The sequence below is a fragment of the Exophiala spinifera genome (assembly GCF_000836115.1).
Source record: "Exophiala spinifera strain CBS 89968 unplaced genomic scaffold supercont1.6, whole genome shotgun sequence".
NCBI classification, from domain to species: Eukaryota; Fungi; Ascomycota; class Eurotiomycetes; order Chaetothyriales; family Herpotrichiellaceae; genus Exophiala; species Exophiala spinifera.
Window position 1 is genome coordinate 2,815,486 of NW_015622518.1, and position 15,535 is coordinate 2,831,020.

General features: G+C 50.1%; 6 protein-coding genes across 6 annotated transcripts; 1 reads left to right on the plus strand and 5 right to left on the minus strand.

Annotated features, from left to right (window-relative positions):
• Nucleotides 1-422: 422 nt before the first annotated feature.
• On the minus strand, nt 423-854 carry PV08_08991 (uncharacterized protein; the record flags this gene model as incomplete). Its single annotated transcript, XM_016383312.1, has 1 exon — nt 423-854. The coding sequence occupies one exon, from the start codon at nt 852-854 to the stop codon at nt 423-425; it is 432 nt and encodes a 143-aa protein (XP_016234015.1).
• A 734-nt stretch (nt 855-1,588) lies between these two features.
• Nucleotides 1,589-3,262, plus strand: PV08_08992 (uncharacterized protein; the record flags this gene model as incomplete). The annotated part of the gene is made up of 1 exon (XM_016383313.1): nt 1,589-3,262. The coding sequence occupies one exon, from the start codon at nt 1,589-1,591 to the stop codon at nt 3,260-3,262; it is 1,674 nt and encodes a 557-aa protein (XP_016234016.1).
• Nucleotides 3,263-7,118: 3,856 nt separating this feature from the next.
• On the minus strand, nt 7,119-7,973 carry PV08_08993 (uncharacterized protein; the record flags this gene model as incomplete). The annotated part of the gene is made up of 1 exon (XM_016383314.1): nt 7,119-7,973. One exon carries the CDS (start codon nt 7,971-7,973, stop codon nt 7,119-7,121), a length of 855 nt encoding a protein of 284 aa, XP_016234017.1.
• Nucleotides 7,974-8,490: 517 nt separating this feature from the next.
• On the minus strand, nt 8,491-10,232 carry PV08_08994 (uncharacterized protein; the record flags this gene model as incomplete). The annotated part of the gene is made up of 2 exons (XM_016383315.1): nt 8,491-9,878; nt 10,031-10,232. The coding sequence occupies 2 exons, from the start codon at nt 10,230-10,232 to the stop codon at nt 8,491-8,493; spliced, it is 1,590 nt and encodes a 529-aa protein (XP_016234018.1).
• A 2,099-nt stretch (nt 10,233-12,331) lies between these two features.
• PV08_08995 (uncharacterized protein) lies at nt 12,332-13,210 on the minus strand (the record flags this gene model as incomplete). Its single annotated transcript, XM_016383316.1, has 2 exons — nt 12,332-12,339; nt 12,388-13,210. 2 exons carry the CDS (start codon nt 13,208-13,210, stop codon nt 12,332-12,334), a joined length of 831 nt encoding a protein of 276 aa, XP_016234019.1.
• A 664-nt stretch (nt 13,211-13,874) lies between these two features.
• On the minus strand, nt 13,875-14,695 carry PV08_08996 (uncharacterized protein; the record flags this gene model as incomplete). Its single annotated transcript, XM_016383317.1, has 2 exons — nt 13,875-14,475; nt 14,523-14,695. 2 exons carry the CDS (start codon nt 14,693-14,695, stop codon nt 13,875-13,877), a joined length of 774 nt encoding a protein of 257 aa, XP_016234020.1.
• Nucleotides 14,696-15,535: the final 840 nt, after the last annotated feature.

The following is a 15,535-nucleotide window of genomic DNA, read 5'->3' on the forward strand; positions in this document are numbered from 1 at the left end:
TTACGTCGCTGTCATTTGTACCGTGGCGCCATTGCCGCAAGGGAGACCGACTCTACGCTGAGTGCCTGACTGCCCTCCTCTCGAACTTGCGCTTTGCACTTCGTAAGGTGGCCGAAAAAGAAGCATGATACGAACTCAGCCCAGACGAGAAGATGCGTGCCTAGGCCAGCCAGCAGCCAGCAGCCAGACAACGCTCGCCCTCGACCAATGAGGTTTTATATCAACCCTGCCGCACGACAGGTCGAAATTGTCACAATTTAGCAGGCCGAGCCTTGCTCTATCGCAACTTGATCTCCATATGGGTGTCCCAACATCGAACACTCAACAGCCACCTATCTTAATCATCAGAGACAGCATTAGACCTTGAACGCCGCCTCATGGGCTTTCCCCCACCTCCCATTGACCCGCTCATTCCAGTAACATCAGGCATATTGCGAACGTAACGCGTCCAACGTCACATAATATGATGTGAAATTGCCTGCGTTGTTCTTGCGGCCAGCACCCTTTTTGCGCATGCCATATCCGCGAGTACTAGACCATCCATCGAGCCATTTTAGAGCCTCTTGCCATGAGTCGAAGGAGCGCTTCTCGGAGGGTAAAGCGAATGGAAGGTGAGAGGTTTCCAGGGTCTCATATGGATCGATAACACTGTCATCCTCGTCCGGAGTCTCATCCTCCTCCAACAGAAAGGTCTCCCAAGCATCTTTCTCGATTTCATTGCTCCAGAAGCATAGTTCCGCATATAATTGTGCTGTGACAGCGTCGTCTAGAGGTTCAGTCGATGGAGAATCCATTCCGCGTACTCCGCAATAGGGTTTTCCTGGGTTGTTGTTGAGAACAAGGACGGGTTGCATGGTGAGTTGCATAGTGAGTTGCATGGTTAACGTGAGTAAAACGCGCCCCGGCGCGTACTGGACGCGCTTCGGGGCGGAAAAACTGCTCCGGGTCGGCACACTTACCTGATTAGGCGTTGTGCGTAATACAGAGGGGGTTTACTGGCGCACCTGCCTAATTGGGTGTTGTGCGTAATACAGAGGGTGTTGTGCGTAATGCCCATTACCCTCCACTCTCGCGGAAACTTCCCAAAACGGCAGGGATCACGCCCAACACGTTAGCTCTCGTAGTCGGCTGGTCTAAAACTCAATCCGGGCGCCATGTTCGAACCCCAAAGGCAGATAGCTCAAAGCACGTCCGTGTTAAAGTATAAGCCTAGCGGTATCCCAGCAGGACGAAGAGGCTGTGAGACTGGCCTACGCAGGTCGCCACGTCATCAACTTAATACAAATGTAGCTTCTACCTGCTTGCTGGCTTTGGTTACCCGAAGGCAAGGCTCCTCCTGAACCAGACCTGTCGAGGCCCCACTCGCTTTAAAAACGAAGCGCAAGAATGTTACTAAATAGATTTAATCAAGTTCGCTACTTTTATTTAAAAGGTATTTCTTGTACCCGTATGCAGTGACTTGAGCCATAACTCAATAAATCACTGGACATATTGGAGCATGGTGAACAAGCGCTTCGCTTTCTTCGCTTTTTGGTCGACCTGTACTTTTGGCTTCTCGATCCTCTCTACGCAACATCGAAGTACGGAAATGCAGCCTACGATTAATCTTAACAGCTCTAAAAACATCACGTTCAGAGGCGCATTGGCCGATGGTGTGGAGTCCTTCCTCAACATTCGTTTCGGTGAAGATACGAGCAGCAAAAATCGTTTCGCGGCCCCAAAGCCATACGTCTACCCGGATAACTTGGTTGTTGATGCCAGTCAGCCTGGCGCGGCATGCCCGCAGCAGAAGGTTCCATTCCCAACCTTTCCCATTTTCGACAATGTTACCAGAATCTCGGAGGACTGTCTGACCCTTCGAGTCGACCGGCCAGCTAACCTATCGTCATTTGCCAAGTTGCCAGTCATGGTCTTCATCTATGGCGGGGGAGACACCGTTGGTCAAATCTATGATTCTGCGTACGATCCAAATGGGTTGGTCTCCAGAGCCCATGATATTGGATCCCCAGTCATATATGTAGCGATGAATTACCGTCTCGGCATCTTTGGTTTCGCTGCGTCGCCGGCACTCAACGCAATGGGATCCTTGAATGTCGGCCTTTTGGATCAGCGGCTGGCACTTTCTTGGGTTAGCCAACACATTGCCGCATTTGGAGGGGACCCCGAAAAAGTCACCATTTTCGGAGAAAGCGACGGTGCAACAGGTGTTGGTTTACAAATCACAGCCTATGGGGCGAGCTCCTCAGTTCGTCTCTTCCAAAGAGCGATCATGCAATCTGGTGGCCCTACGGCAGATACAGGGACTGCGAGCAATCTCTCAGCCGTGCATACTGCTCAGGTGGTTCAGTTGCTCAACTGTACATCTTCCAACAGTGAAATGGAGTTGTCTTGCCTTCGTGAATTGCCAATGCAAGCCATCCTGTCCACAGCTATTGCTTACGAACAGACCCTTAATCCGGATGGGGGACTCGACGTCTTTATTCCTACTTCACCATCCCCATTTATTCCAGACTCGCCTTCTAACTTGCTCAAGTCCGGCCGATTCTTACACGGCATTGACATAATCACGGGGTGGAATGAGAATGACGGGTCCTTCTTCGTCCCAAGCACACTGGCTTCCGACTCTGATCTGGTAGAATGGCTGGCTTCAGCTTTTCCGGGACTCTCACCTAAAAACACCCAACTTGTGCAAACCCTCTATCCAGCCTCCCTCTTCCGCAATGACACAGCCGAAAACGTTTCAGTGCAATACTTCCGTGCAAGCCAAATGCAGCGAGATGCAGGGTATACCTGCCCAAGTCTACTGATGTTGGAGGCCAACGCCAATTTCTCAGCAACGACCACTTCGAACTACCTCTACGCCTTGAACCAGACAGTCTTCTCGGGCTCTTTTGCAGAACTGAACGTGTCGTATTACGGTGTTTCGCACTTTAGTGACATTCCGTATGTCTTCAACCAGGCCGCGACTCGGTACGCCAGTCAATCCTCGACTTCCGACATTGCCCTATCGGCGAAATTGAGCGCTAGCTGGGCATCATTTACTGCTTACGGGCAACTGTCGAAAGGGAAAGGGACGCTGCAGGGTTGGTCAGAGGCAGTGACATTATCCAGTCGATCTGAAGGTACCTACGATCTGCAAGTCATCGGGGGTCCTGAGAACATTCTACAAAGTATTGGGCCGTCTGGGACTTATGATGAACACTTGTTGGAACGATGCCGATTTTGGAACTCGGATGAAGTGCTAGCAGAATTGATGGTATAGGACGAAGTTTCAGTCGTTATCGACAAAGCTGACATGATCAACTCGCGTCCATCCATCGAGAAACGTTTGATTTGTCTTCGAAGGTCTTTGAAGGAGACATTGTGAAAGGGTCGAAGTTTGCGCGGTTTCTGTCTCGTATGTTAGGGATTATTTTAAAGGTGTCATCCTTTTACATAAGCCTTTTCGGACGGGCAGCAAGCTGAACGTTGAACAGAAGATACTGGTTCTGGGCTAACGATCTCGATCGCGGGCACCGTCGTGCCCCTTTTGGAAGGCTGTTCTGCCGTTTCGTGAAATGGTCTTCGCAGGTATCAGGTGCAAGGCTAATTTACGGTAAATGCATGTCCTTTCTTGTTAGACTGATTGATTAGTCTATCTAAGTGGCGTGGGCTACTCTGTGGAGCAGATTTGGCACTTACAGAGCACGTGACCATGAAATGTCGCCTGCAAGTGCTATGCAAAGATATATATCCCCTCGAGGGCTCCATGGGTGCATCACCATGCCATTCCTTCAGTCCTGTCTATTTTGTTTTACACGTCGGAGATTGAGTATATTTCAGGCAGTCGATTCCATACCCATCGACATGCCAATTTTGTATGTAGAGCAAGCATATAAAGGGCCAAGAAGCACTATCCAAGTGGTCTTGGCTAGAGCACAATAGAGAGCATTATCACACACCCGATTTGACAACAGTTCTCCCGCCTTACCTTCCTCCTGGCCCCAGTCAGGCTTGGTCGCACAACGCCGGTTTGTGAAATTAGAGTGCCCGACAACCTCCCGAATATCCACCATAAATATCACGTTCGCCACCGTTCAACACGTGCGCCGATAGCAACAGTCCCGCTACGCAACCCACGGTCTCTTATTTCACGTTAAAATAAAGACCTAGCTCATTTGTATTCGCCCCGAGGATTTTTTAGAAAGCTTTCTCGTGCAAATTGCCTACCAACCAATACAGAAAAGACAACCAAAAATGAATTGACAGAGATAGCTTGTTGGTCAATACCTACAAAATGGCATCTACATTCGATCGGTCGACGTTATTGCCACAAGGCGAAGGCTACTTGCCGTATTTTCTGCTCTTGGTACACTCCTACATTCCTTTGATAGCTACAGCTTAGTTGACGACATATACACTTGACAGCTTAGTCTTCTGGCCATAATCCATACTTACGTTTCTTATACTGCGCCTCCAGAAATTTCCACAAAGCAGTTTAGCGGCCCTAACCGGCCTCCGCCTAACGGGTTGACGGCTCGATTGTACGGAGTGAAAAATATCTACACCTGCCTTATTCGCTTCTGGGCCGCGTACAATATTACAGATCCGCAGTGGTATAATTTGGCTATGGTGACATTTGCCGGCGTTATCTTCCTTAATGGCACGGAACTGCTAATTTATCGTACGGCGAGATTCAAAGAGGCCGTCCCCACGTTAGCAGCTCCGTCACTGGCTTTGATCTGGATGCTGCTTCAAAGGCAATATTATATCGGCGCCTGAAGAGATCTGTTCCCTTGAAGTGCTTTGGCAGACATACACCCTGACGCAGGCGTTCTGCGTGTATAGCTGCAAGGTGTGAAAACTTGAATGGAGCCAGTATGGAGCTAGTATGAACATATATTGAAGTGGCGTCTGGGAGGTGCCGGCTTTGCAATGGCAGAGAATCCGCTACGCGTCGAGTGAGGTGGCTCGGGCAAAGAATGGAATCGCTCGACGAAGAAGCGCAAGCGGCACGAACGTGGGCCTAAAATATTTCGACTTAACACTACGCGAGGAGTCACCAGTGGCTACATTACCGTCCAATTATCAACCATAGCCCCGTTACTTGGCAGGAACTTCCGCGTTACCAACATAAATATTACACTGTCTTCTGCCTACATCTTAAGCATCAAATCACCTTCAGAATTTCTTCATCTGAGCTCAATATCGGCTTCCTGAGTGTTGCTGCTCTTTCATCGGCATAGGAACTGTCGAGTGTAGGCTCAATTCATTCTCAAACAAGGGTTGAAGGACTATCTCCTTTCCCCAGGGACAGTTGCAACCGAACGCTGGCTTTTGCAAAACGAATCCTTGTTTTTAAATTCTTGAGCGGTCCGTCCACTCTTTTATTCGTCCGTCAACCGAGGAGGTATAAAATATTGGTGCACCGGTAATGGTTTCGAGTCACATTCCTTTCGATAAAGAGGGGGAAAGAATGGTGCGTATCACGATGAAACCAGATTTGATCAACCAAGGTTCAAGGCCACCACCAATGACTAGGTCAAAAAGGAAGATCTGCGGACTGAGTGGGCTCGCGTTCCGAAATGCCCACCACAATCAGTTAGTCTGAAACTTATATTGGTTGTAGGACTTCCCCGACGCTGCTAATGTGGTCCTAAAGGCGAGAATACAGCAAGGCTTGCAGGACGTATATCAATCTCCTCGAGCCTTTCTTTCGGAACCGAAGACAACTACTTTTCTTTCAGCGATTGGGCTCCCAGTTTATTCTTCTGCATCTGCAATTTCTGTTGCGCAACGATGGGTTTTGTGTCCTATCGCAATGGCATTGCCATCCTCCACCTCGTCGTGTTCCCGTTCATCTTCGCCGCGGCGCTCTTCATCTGGATGCGGGCTGGCTGGAGGGCCGGCAGAAAAATCTGGCGATTCGCCCGGTGCTGGCCCTCTTCCGGATCTCGGGCAGCATTTTTTCGTTGTTGACCATCAGCCACGACTCTCGCAGTCTCGAGCTTGCCGTGGCCGTATGTGAATTCATTGGTATTGTACCTCTGTTACTGACCTACGTCGGAATTCTCAGACAAATATGACTTTAGTTCTTGTGTAGACAACCTCACGACTGACATGCTGAAACGTACACCGAAAGGTTTTGGAAATACTCCAGTGATATAGACACCAAGGTGGACACAAAATTCCTTAACCTTTTAGCTGCGACCTGCTTTATAGGTGTCGGCCTCGGCATCGCGAGAGTCAGCACTGCCAACGACAGCGATTCCACCTACCATCCCAATTATACCATCAAGGCATCTATGGGCGTTTTCCTCACAGTCTTTCTGATAGTCGTCGTCTTCTGTGGCTTGCTGAATCTCCAGCTGCGCTACATGCCAGGGTGTTTCAAAAGAAGCTCTTTCTCGCCAGCGTTCTTTCCTCCCCCTTCCTGCTGGCGCGGTTGGTGTACTCCGCACTCGGCGACGACAATCTGTGGTCCAATTTCACGGTCCTCATTAATGATGCTACAATATATTTGTGTGCATGAGCGTGTTGGAAGGGACCGTTGCCATTGGCCTTGCAATGTTTCTTGGAATATCGGCTGTACTTCAAGACGACTTTGTGAAGCCCGATTCAAAGCCAGCTTATCAGCAATCTGAGCTCCGAGAGGAAATTTCAAATTGAGGAAATGTAGATTTCCTCATAGAAGTGATGGAGTACTCGTATTACGTTTCGCTCCACCTAGGGTGCCACAAATGGGAGGATGGCGTAAACCACGCATGATGAGGCCTCCGGGAACAACTACAGGCACGTGAATTAGGCACGTGAATTCTCGAGATACGGGTTGTCCAATGATAGGATGTTAGACTGCAAGGGTCTGCTATTGGGACGTCGTCTCTTGTTGGATATCCGTTGCGCTGTCTTTCCTTTTGCATTATCTACTTGAGGTCTTGTTCATGACCCGTAGTATGCCTTGACTATATGCGCGGGGAAAAGTTTGTCTTTGTACAGATTTGGATATGTCTCTGTCGACGAGCGGATCAAGCCGATTTATAGGCCGAGTTTACTTTGTTATGCATTCTATCGATGGGTGGGTTTGTGTACAGGATCATCAAGCAATAGAACGACAATGGCGTCCAAAAAGTCTCCAAAGGTTACTTCCACGCAAGCATTTCGCAACTCATAGCCGCATACCACGCATCTTCAGTGTCGGCCCATCTCTTCGAGGCGGCCAGAGTCTCCTGTATCTCATCCTCTGTGATGCCCGCCTCTCGCCAACTTTTGTACAAGGGGTCACCAACCTGGAGTTGGCTCTGGGCACGCTTTGCTAAAAATTGTCGAGCTGGTGCTCCCGATACAGCGGAACTCCCACAACCGACAAGAACCTTGCCGCCGTCAGCATCAAATCCCGCCCGCCGAAATAGAGCCGGCATAGCAGGAGGTGCTAAATCTTCTGTAGACCTCCCGTTGAGCACTGCACGACGGAAGTTCCCGACCCAGAGGCGGTCAAGGTCTGTGCTTCGTGGATAAAAGTGCTGTTCGACGGCATCACGTGTGGCCAGGATGCCTCCAGGCTTCAGCACTCGTCGCATCTCCGTGAGTGCTTTGACTGGCATGTCTGGCGGTGGCATATAACCCATAGTATGAGCGCAGAAGACGACGTCGAAGGTGTTGTCTGGGTAGGGAATTCCTTCTAAGATATTCCCTTCTTCAAAGGCTATGGAACCAGGACCGTCGTCGGGGATGCGGGCCTCCTCGGCGACAGCCTTGGCTCTGCCTAGAACACTTGGTGAGATGTCGACGCCGATCGTCCTTCCCTCACTGGCGTATTTGACAAAGCCCGTAGTGATGGTTCCCGGGCCGCAACCAACGTCGAGAATGTAGTCTGTCTTTTTGATATGTGGTAGAAGAAAAGATGCCTCGGTCTCGGCTGTGCGAGTTTGTTGGGTCGCGACCGTCTGGTTTGAATAGCCTTGTTTGTAGTTGTGGGTTGGCCCGTTGCGTGTCATGATTATCTGGAGAGGTCACGACCTAATCGAAATTGTTTGCAATGTTTGAAAGGGTTGAGGGAGGAAGAGAAAGAACTTGTTTCGTTGCTGATCAAGCAGCTACTTCCTCAAGTTCGGAAGATGACAACATGGGCCGGTACCGGTGCCTGATGTGGTAGGTGGCGAAGTTGATCATAGTTGTCGGGCCTTTATCGGACCAGCTCCATGTCCGGCCCCGGAAGCCCTATGTGTACTATGCCCATTTCCGAACACTGTCAATTGGCGGACGAGTCGTTGTATCATTTCTGCCCGCTGTAGAATATTGTACTGACTGACGTTTACGCCTCTGTGTCTCGAGTTTACTTCCCAGCGCATCGAGGTTGACTGATGGACTGAACTGAGTATGATGGAGTACATATGATCAGACGAAATCGACCAAGGTAGCGTTTGGATGGGGTTTTATGTATATGTGTATATATGTGTGAATGTGTGTAAATGTGTGGGTGTGTGGGTGTGTGGGGTGCGTAATTCATAATGTCTAGCTCTTGAAACATCGAAACAACAACTTGAACACCCTCTTGTTGAAAAGTTTCCAGGCAACACTCCACCCTCCAAAGATGATGGTGAGGCCCGTAAAGATGATGAGAGGACCGTACTCTGTCCCGTAGGCTGCACGACCCAGCCCGCTACCGTGTCCGTGCCCATCATCACCACCCAGCTTCTTCCCGCCGACCTTTAACAGGCTCACGCCAGCAACACCGCCGATGACGTAGCCCAGCCCGCGCGCCCCGTTAAGCATGCCAAAAACAACGCCAGCGTCGAGGGCCTGGTTGCGCTCGATGGCCTCGCACTCGAGTTGCTTGCACACGCCACCAAAGGTCGCACTGTAGCCGTTGGCGAAGAAGCCGAACATGACGCTGAACAGGGACAGAATCGTCATGGAGCCGCCGCGGGCGGGTGCGAGGCCCCAGAGCAGCCAGACGGACAGGGCCGAGGTGACGCTCGAGAGGGCGGTGGTGGTGGTCGCGGAGAGCGGGTAGAAGCGGTTGTCGCTCAGGTAGCCGAAGAACGAACTCGATAGGATCCCTGGCACGTTGAACAGGGTGAGCAGGAGCGTGGACGACGTCGCCGAGAGCCGAGCCTGTGAGTGCGCGTAGCTGTTGACGTAGGTCTGCGGGATGCCGTAGCCCGATGACTGTAGCATGGTGGCGACAATATAGATGTAGAATGTGCGATACGAGAGAAAGTGCCATGCCGTGCGACGGGGCTGGTGATGCGCGGGCGATGCGCGAGACCTGTCTTCTTCTTCTTCTTCCGCTTCTTCTTGTTGTTGTCCTTGTTGTTCTGCGCGGTGTCGGGAAAAAGTACGAGTACGAGTATGACGGTGACAATGATGACTTTGCTGGATCAGCGGGTCTCGGGGCAGTAGAAACATTGCAACCATGCTCGTGCAAGTAATGATGGCCATCCAGATGCGCATCGTGTTGCGGAAGCCGTAGGCGTCGAGAAGACCGCGTAGGAGGAACGGGCACGTCGACCCCACAATGCTCTTGGACGAGTATATCACCCCGTACGCGAGCGCGCGGCTGTCGATGGTGAAACTCTCGCCCAGCGAGAGTGTCGTGGGGCTGTAGAGCAGCGCGGATCCGAGCGCCGCGAGCACCCCCTGCGTGGCTACCAGGTGCCATGACCGCGTGCTGAGCGAGGACAGCACGAAGCTGAGTGCTGCGAGCGCAATGCCGAGGTAGGATACCCTGCGCCGCAAGTGCGCCCAGCGTTGGCTGAGTGCTGCGAAGAGGAACGGCATGGAGAGATATATGATGCCGTTGGATGTCGTGCCGATGACACCTGTGCCAGAGGGTGAGCCGGAAAGTGGCCAGCTGGAGGTGTAGAAGTCCTGGAAGAGACCGTAGGTCATGGGAAAGCCTAATTTCAGGCGGAAAGAGAGTCAGTCACATAATACACCACGTGGATGAATATGGCTAGGATTGATGCCGTTTGAGATGGTTAGAAGCGTCCTGGGATAAAAAGGAGGAGGAGATTATCGTCGTCGTCGTCGTGCTGGCCAATGAACTCACCCCATATAGGAAGTTGAAGAAGAGCATTTCCCGCAATGACTCTAGCTTTACCTCTGTTCGACAGTCTCCTAGACGGCGGAAGTGTACTAATGTCCAGACCCTCGATGGCAACAACCTCGTCATCGCCGTCTCTCCTCGCAGCTGTTTCAAGGCCCGTCGACGACCTCTGCTGGCGGAGTCCGATCGAGTTTGACGGTGCCATGGCGGTGTTGTGATATGATGAGTAGAACACTCACTCGTTGGTCCAGCCTAGAATAGTGGCGAAGAGACAATGCTAATGATGGAGAAAAAGAGTCGGATATGTCAACGTTCTAGGTTGTGAGCTAAAAGAAATATTACTTCACAGAAATATTAGTCCTTCGGTCGACTGGCCAAGTTCTGACGCGGTTACCTACTGTACAGCTCTTCCCCTAAAGGTAAGTAGCGCGAACCCAAACGATAACGATGGACGGAGTACGAAGGGCGGAGTTGGGACGAGTTCTCCGTACGACGGTACGAGTAATGGCAGCACAGAGAACAGCTCATTGGGCTTACAAAGTCACGAACCTGGTAGTAATCTGTACAATACAAGCTATCACGAACTCATTTTCGACACCAATCTCGTCAGGAGTGGAGATGGATTACCAAACACACCGCCCAGAATTGTCGAACGGGATGCTACAGGGCTTCCACTTCGTCCATCCGGGGCGGTGTGCTCCCTTTCTGCCGGCATTTCGAGCCCCCCCCCTCCCCTCTACTCGAGTTCGAAACCCTTCAACCTGGCGCGCCCACAACCCCCCCCCCCCCTCTTCTCTCTCTTCCCTTCTTTTCCCACCGCTGAAGAGACTGTGACAACAAAATGGATTCGTAATGACTTGTATTGTAAAGATTACGAACCAGGCCCGTGACTTAGATGTGGACCGTAAGCGTGATGATCTCTACTCTGTGCACCGCTCGCTACAAGTACTCGTACGTTCGTACTGAGCACTCGCTCCAACTCCGTCCTTCGTACTATGTCCGGAGTACTCTGTCCTTGTTTGCGCTTAGGGGGTTCGCTCTACAGTACTTACCTTGGCAGGTAGAGACTGTGAGGAACGTGTCAGATTTCTAGCAACATTTCGGAGAATGGGGGAATTTACGCTACAGTTTGCAGTCTATACAATAATATCTCCTGCTTGGGTACTTGCTTGTTGTCACTTCCCTCAATGATGGTGAGATCCACGCTCATCTTTTGGCCGTGGTCATGCATCCAGGCTTGTTTCCAGGCATGTGCATCATCATCCGCCTCAATCTGACGTAGGATATCAGACTGCTCTTTTGGTTCGAAGGCACAAAGGTGATGGAACGTTCAACATTCGGAGACAAGCTGTCCAACCATTTGCGCCAATTTGTGATTTTAGGGCCGGGTCCGGTACTACTTATTTCCGGTTTCTACATTGGCTTCTACCGCAGTTTTTAGGGAATCATAGAAACAGGGCGCGAAATGATGCATGATTACACGTCTGGCAGCCAGATAGCTCTGGTACCAGTCAGCCCGCCTACATTCATGTTGCCGATTCCCAGGGTTGAGTCGACAGCAAAGCAAATGCGTTGGCTCTGCACTAGTCAGTGTGGGCGGACTCTGGCATGTGCTTCCAGACACTATTAGAGGGTTGAGAGCCACATAATCCTGCCCTCCGCATGAATTAGAGATAGCCTACCGAAGCCTTCTACTCCTCCTGAAACCTATTCCTTGATTAGCAACAGAAGTAGCAATATCATCGACGATGTGTACGTACACCGAGTTCCCAGTGACTTCTACTCGCTGCACAGCTATTCCGAAACACCAGTTGACTCTGAGACACTACGCCCGCTGCACTCGACCCCAGAATCGAGCCACACTACGTCATTGCGATGATGAGCACGCGAGCAGGACGGACCTAGGCACGTTTGGCACCTCAAAACACGCGGGTGATTGTCCTTCGTGCCAGAATCCAGACAAATCCATGATTATAGTTAGCTTCCCATCGCGATGCCTCCTCATGACTAGTCGCCTCGTTATGCTGACAATTGTGAGGGATAGCGCTATGAAAATTGACCAAGACTCGGGCTGAACAAGACCTGTCGCCAACTTCGGAACGAGACCTATCAGCGACGTTGGGAGAGTGTCTTTTCTCGGATCAACTTTATTGAGGTTTTCCTAGCTTCCAGGGGAAGATATCCATTACGCTCTGCCAAATCCATTGTATTCTAGCGATAGTTGTTGTCCACACGCTGAGCAGATAATGAGGGATGCGAGTGAAGTAAAGGTCGAGATGTTCTGAATCGAGTACACGGTGACAATTAGTGGACTGACGCGAGAATGAGTGGACTTTGGCCCATCGGAAATTTCGACTTACCTCGACGAAGCCGGCGGCTCTCCTTCTGTTTCCGCATATAGTGCCCAAGTGGTAGATTGAGATCACCATACTTGAATCGTCGTTGAATTGCCCGAATCTCCGCAGCGACCTGACCAGCATTATTATATCCTCCAGACCAACACTTAGTAATGACATGACCGAGTAACAGGTGTTGCGTCTCGGGATACTCGCCTTGAGTAAAATGGCGTTCGATTTCCCATTCCTCCAAGTCCTCGTATACCTTTCGAGCTGTTGAGATTTCGTACAAAACAGAGCCGAGTGCAAAGATTTCCGACTGTACTGAAGGTGACTTGGGCGAGATAGAAGGATGCTGTGCTCGTGTACTAGGAGCAGCATAGGTCCAGCCACCGTCGATGCAGCTCCCCGAGAAATCACAATACTTGATGTTCTCATCCCAGTCAAGAAGTAAATTGTGGGAACCAATATCAATTTGAAGTACATTCTTTCCGTGGAAGTATTCCATACCCTCGGCGGCTTGGGCGGACCATTTCAAAATCTCCTCCGTGGACGGGGCGGCTTCTTCATCTCGAAGCTCTAAAAGTCGCACAAGAAGAGGATATAGAAGACGCTCGAGGACAAGCTTTTTCTCGTGAACATATAATAGTCTGACGATGCGAGGATGTTCACCTAGTCGTTCAAGAATTCTGCGTTCAACTTCAAGTGCGCGAAGACTATCTTCGTCACCAGTTAATTTTATGACAGAATGCTCGTCAAGGGCGCGGACCACACTCGTTACGCCTGCGTTAATGAAAGGAAGACTGGAGAGGTCTCGAGGAAGCAGTATTTCGGATTGTGAAGCCATCGCATCCTCAGAGAGAGCGATTTAGGAGTCATTCGGGTGACGGCGATGGTAGAGCAACCGAGGGTCGCGGGGCTGAATCAGAAGATGGGTCAGGAGATGAGAAGATAGCGTGCCTGAGGGATTTCTGGGTCAGTGAGGAATTTGGTAAAAGCTCTCGAATTTTTGGAACCTCGTACCTTGGTGCTCAGACGATGCGACAGTGAAAGCTGTGTCACTATGCGGCCAGAGATGTCTCGCGTATCGCGACATATTTAGGAAGGTCTGCCGACAGATTAACAAGGCTGGCAGCCTCGTACGAGCAGATATTTAGGCCGGCTCAAAAAGAGGCGATCTTGGCAGGCCTAAAGGATCGACTGCACCTTTCACGCACATTCCCGACAGTGATCTCAGAGGCTGTCAAGAAGAAAAATAGCAGGTCTTTGGGAGACACTTGCGGAAACCTTAAAGCGCACCAATATTCTACATCGAGCCATCCATATACCAACCAGCTGGTCTGACTTCCCTCAGTCTTCTACACTTGACAAAGCTAGATTATGTTTTGATGATGGAGACAGCTGCTGATGAACCACAAAATCCCCCTGGATACGTCTTCCTTCAATCCTCAGGAGAGCGATGGTGGGTTGCTTCACAGATATCTGATCAAGAGAAGCCTCGACTTCTTAATTCATTCTGTGAGCCCTTGAGAAAGCATCACTTGTGCCTCTAGAACATCCTCTGCCTTCTGATACTGTTTCTTCCAGCATTGCATCATGATTGTACCGCCCACTATCCCTTCCACATCAGGATATATACCCTTTTCTTGCAGCGCAATAACTCGGTCTTCAAATTGCCACTTGTCTTCTTCGTGTTCTTGACTCGTTTTGTAAGGCCACAGACCAGTCGTGATGGTGTAAAAGATAGATCCTAAACTGAAGATATCTGTGCCAATGGTTGACTCCCAACATAGATCCCAAAAGGGAGGATCTGGTAGACCTCTCCCATCTACATCCAAGTCTCGACACATTGAACCGCCAAAATCGCACAGTTGGAGATCGAGAACATTTGACGTTTCGTGAACAAGATAGTTCTGTGGTCGGAGGTCTGAATGTATGATACCTTTGCTATGAATATACTGAACGGCCTCTGTCGCTTGCTGACACCACTTTCTGCGCGTTGGAACATCTATCTTGGCGTTGTTTTGGTCGATGTAGTGTTGTAAATCACCGTGGCTTGCTTCGAGAAGCAGTAATCCTTTGAGGTCCGAATTATCTTCATAGCCTCTGTACCTAGGAATTATTAAAAAGACATCTTCTGTAGTATTGTGGTTACATACTTGACAACCCTCGGATGCTCTCCTAATCTCTTGAGAATCTTACTCTCAACGAGCAGCTTATATCCGTCTGTTTCGGCTAAGGCTGGATGTATTGACTTGATGATCATTCCTTTCTCGACTGCATAGAAGGTTGCGGTTGAGCCAATATAGTCCCTTACCGCGATCACGCTCATCGTGTACAATAGTGACCACATATATTTTAAGAGCGAGATTTGGAGGTGCTCAAGTGCGGCTGAGCGTACCGTAAAGATTGACTAGCTACATTTGTAAAGGATTGTCTAGATGTGGCATAGCACTAAGCAGCCTTCGCCCTTCCAATGTCCTGCTCGTTTCTCTGGTTTTTCTGGTCTCCTTTTCCTGAGAATTAGCATGCTCTCCATTTGATTACAATATACGGAGTTTTCTTACCGAAATTCAAGGATTTCTACAGTTAGCTCTGCCGCACTTTCCCTTGACTCTGCTCGAGCCCAACTGGTCCACCTTGACCTTGTGGTTCGCATGCTCCATTTCTTTGCAAGGAGTAAACTTCACGTCTTGGTCAACCCGATCGCCACATTCGTAGATCTTGGTGGCTACGCTTTTGGTGCACATGTCGGACAGACAGGAGGAATTCTAACTTGGTTTGACGCTTCACTTGAAGTACTGTATCTGTGGGATATGTTTGTAGGTTTTCCCGCGACAGATTCACCAGAAGCTTGATTCGTATTTATAGTTTTTCTTATAGTATAGTTCGTCGCGATCAATCGCCCGTTCTTCAAATTTGCTCAACGCGTTGCCGTAATCATGCATTGGTAGCTGCACAACAATCCGCCTATCCAAATGCGGCATTCTACTTCAGACGCAAGCTTCGATAAGTGACATGGGAGGCTAGTCAAGCGGGATCACGGGAACTACAATCTTCCCACGTCTTCCATATCTCGCACAATCTTCCACGTCTTCCATATCTCGCACAATCTTGCACGTCTTCCATATCTCGCACAATCTTGCACGTCTTCCATATCTCGCACAATCTT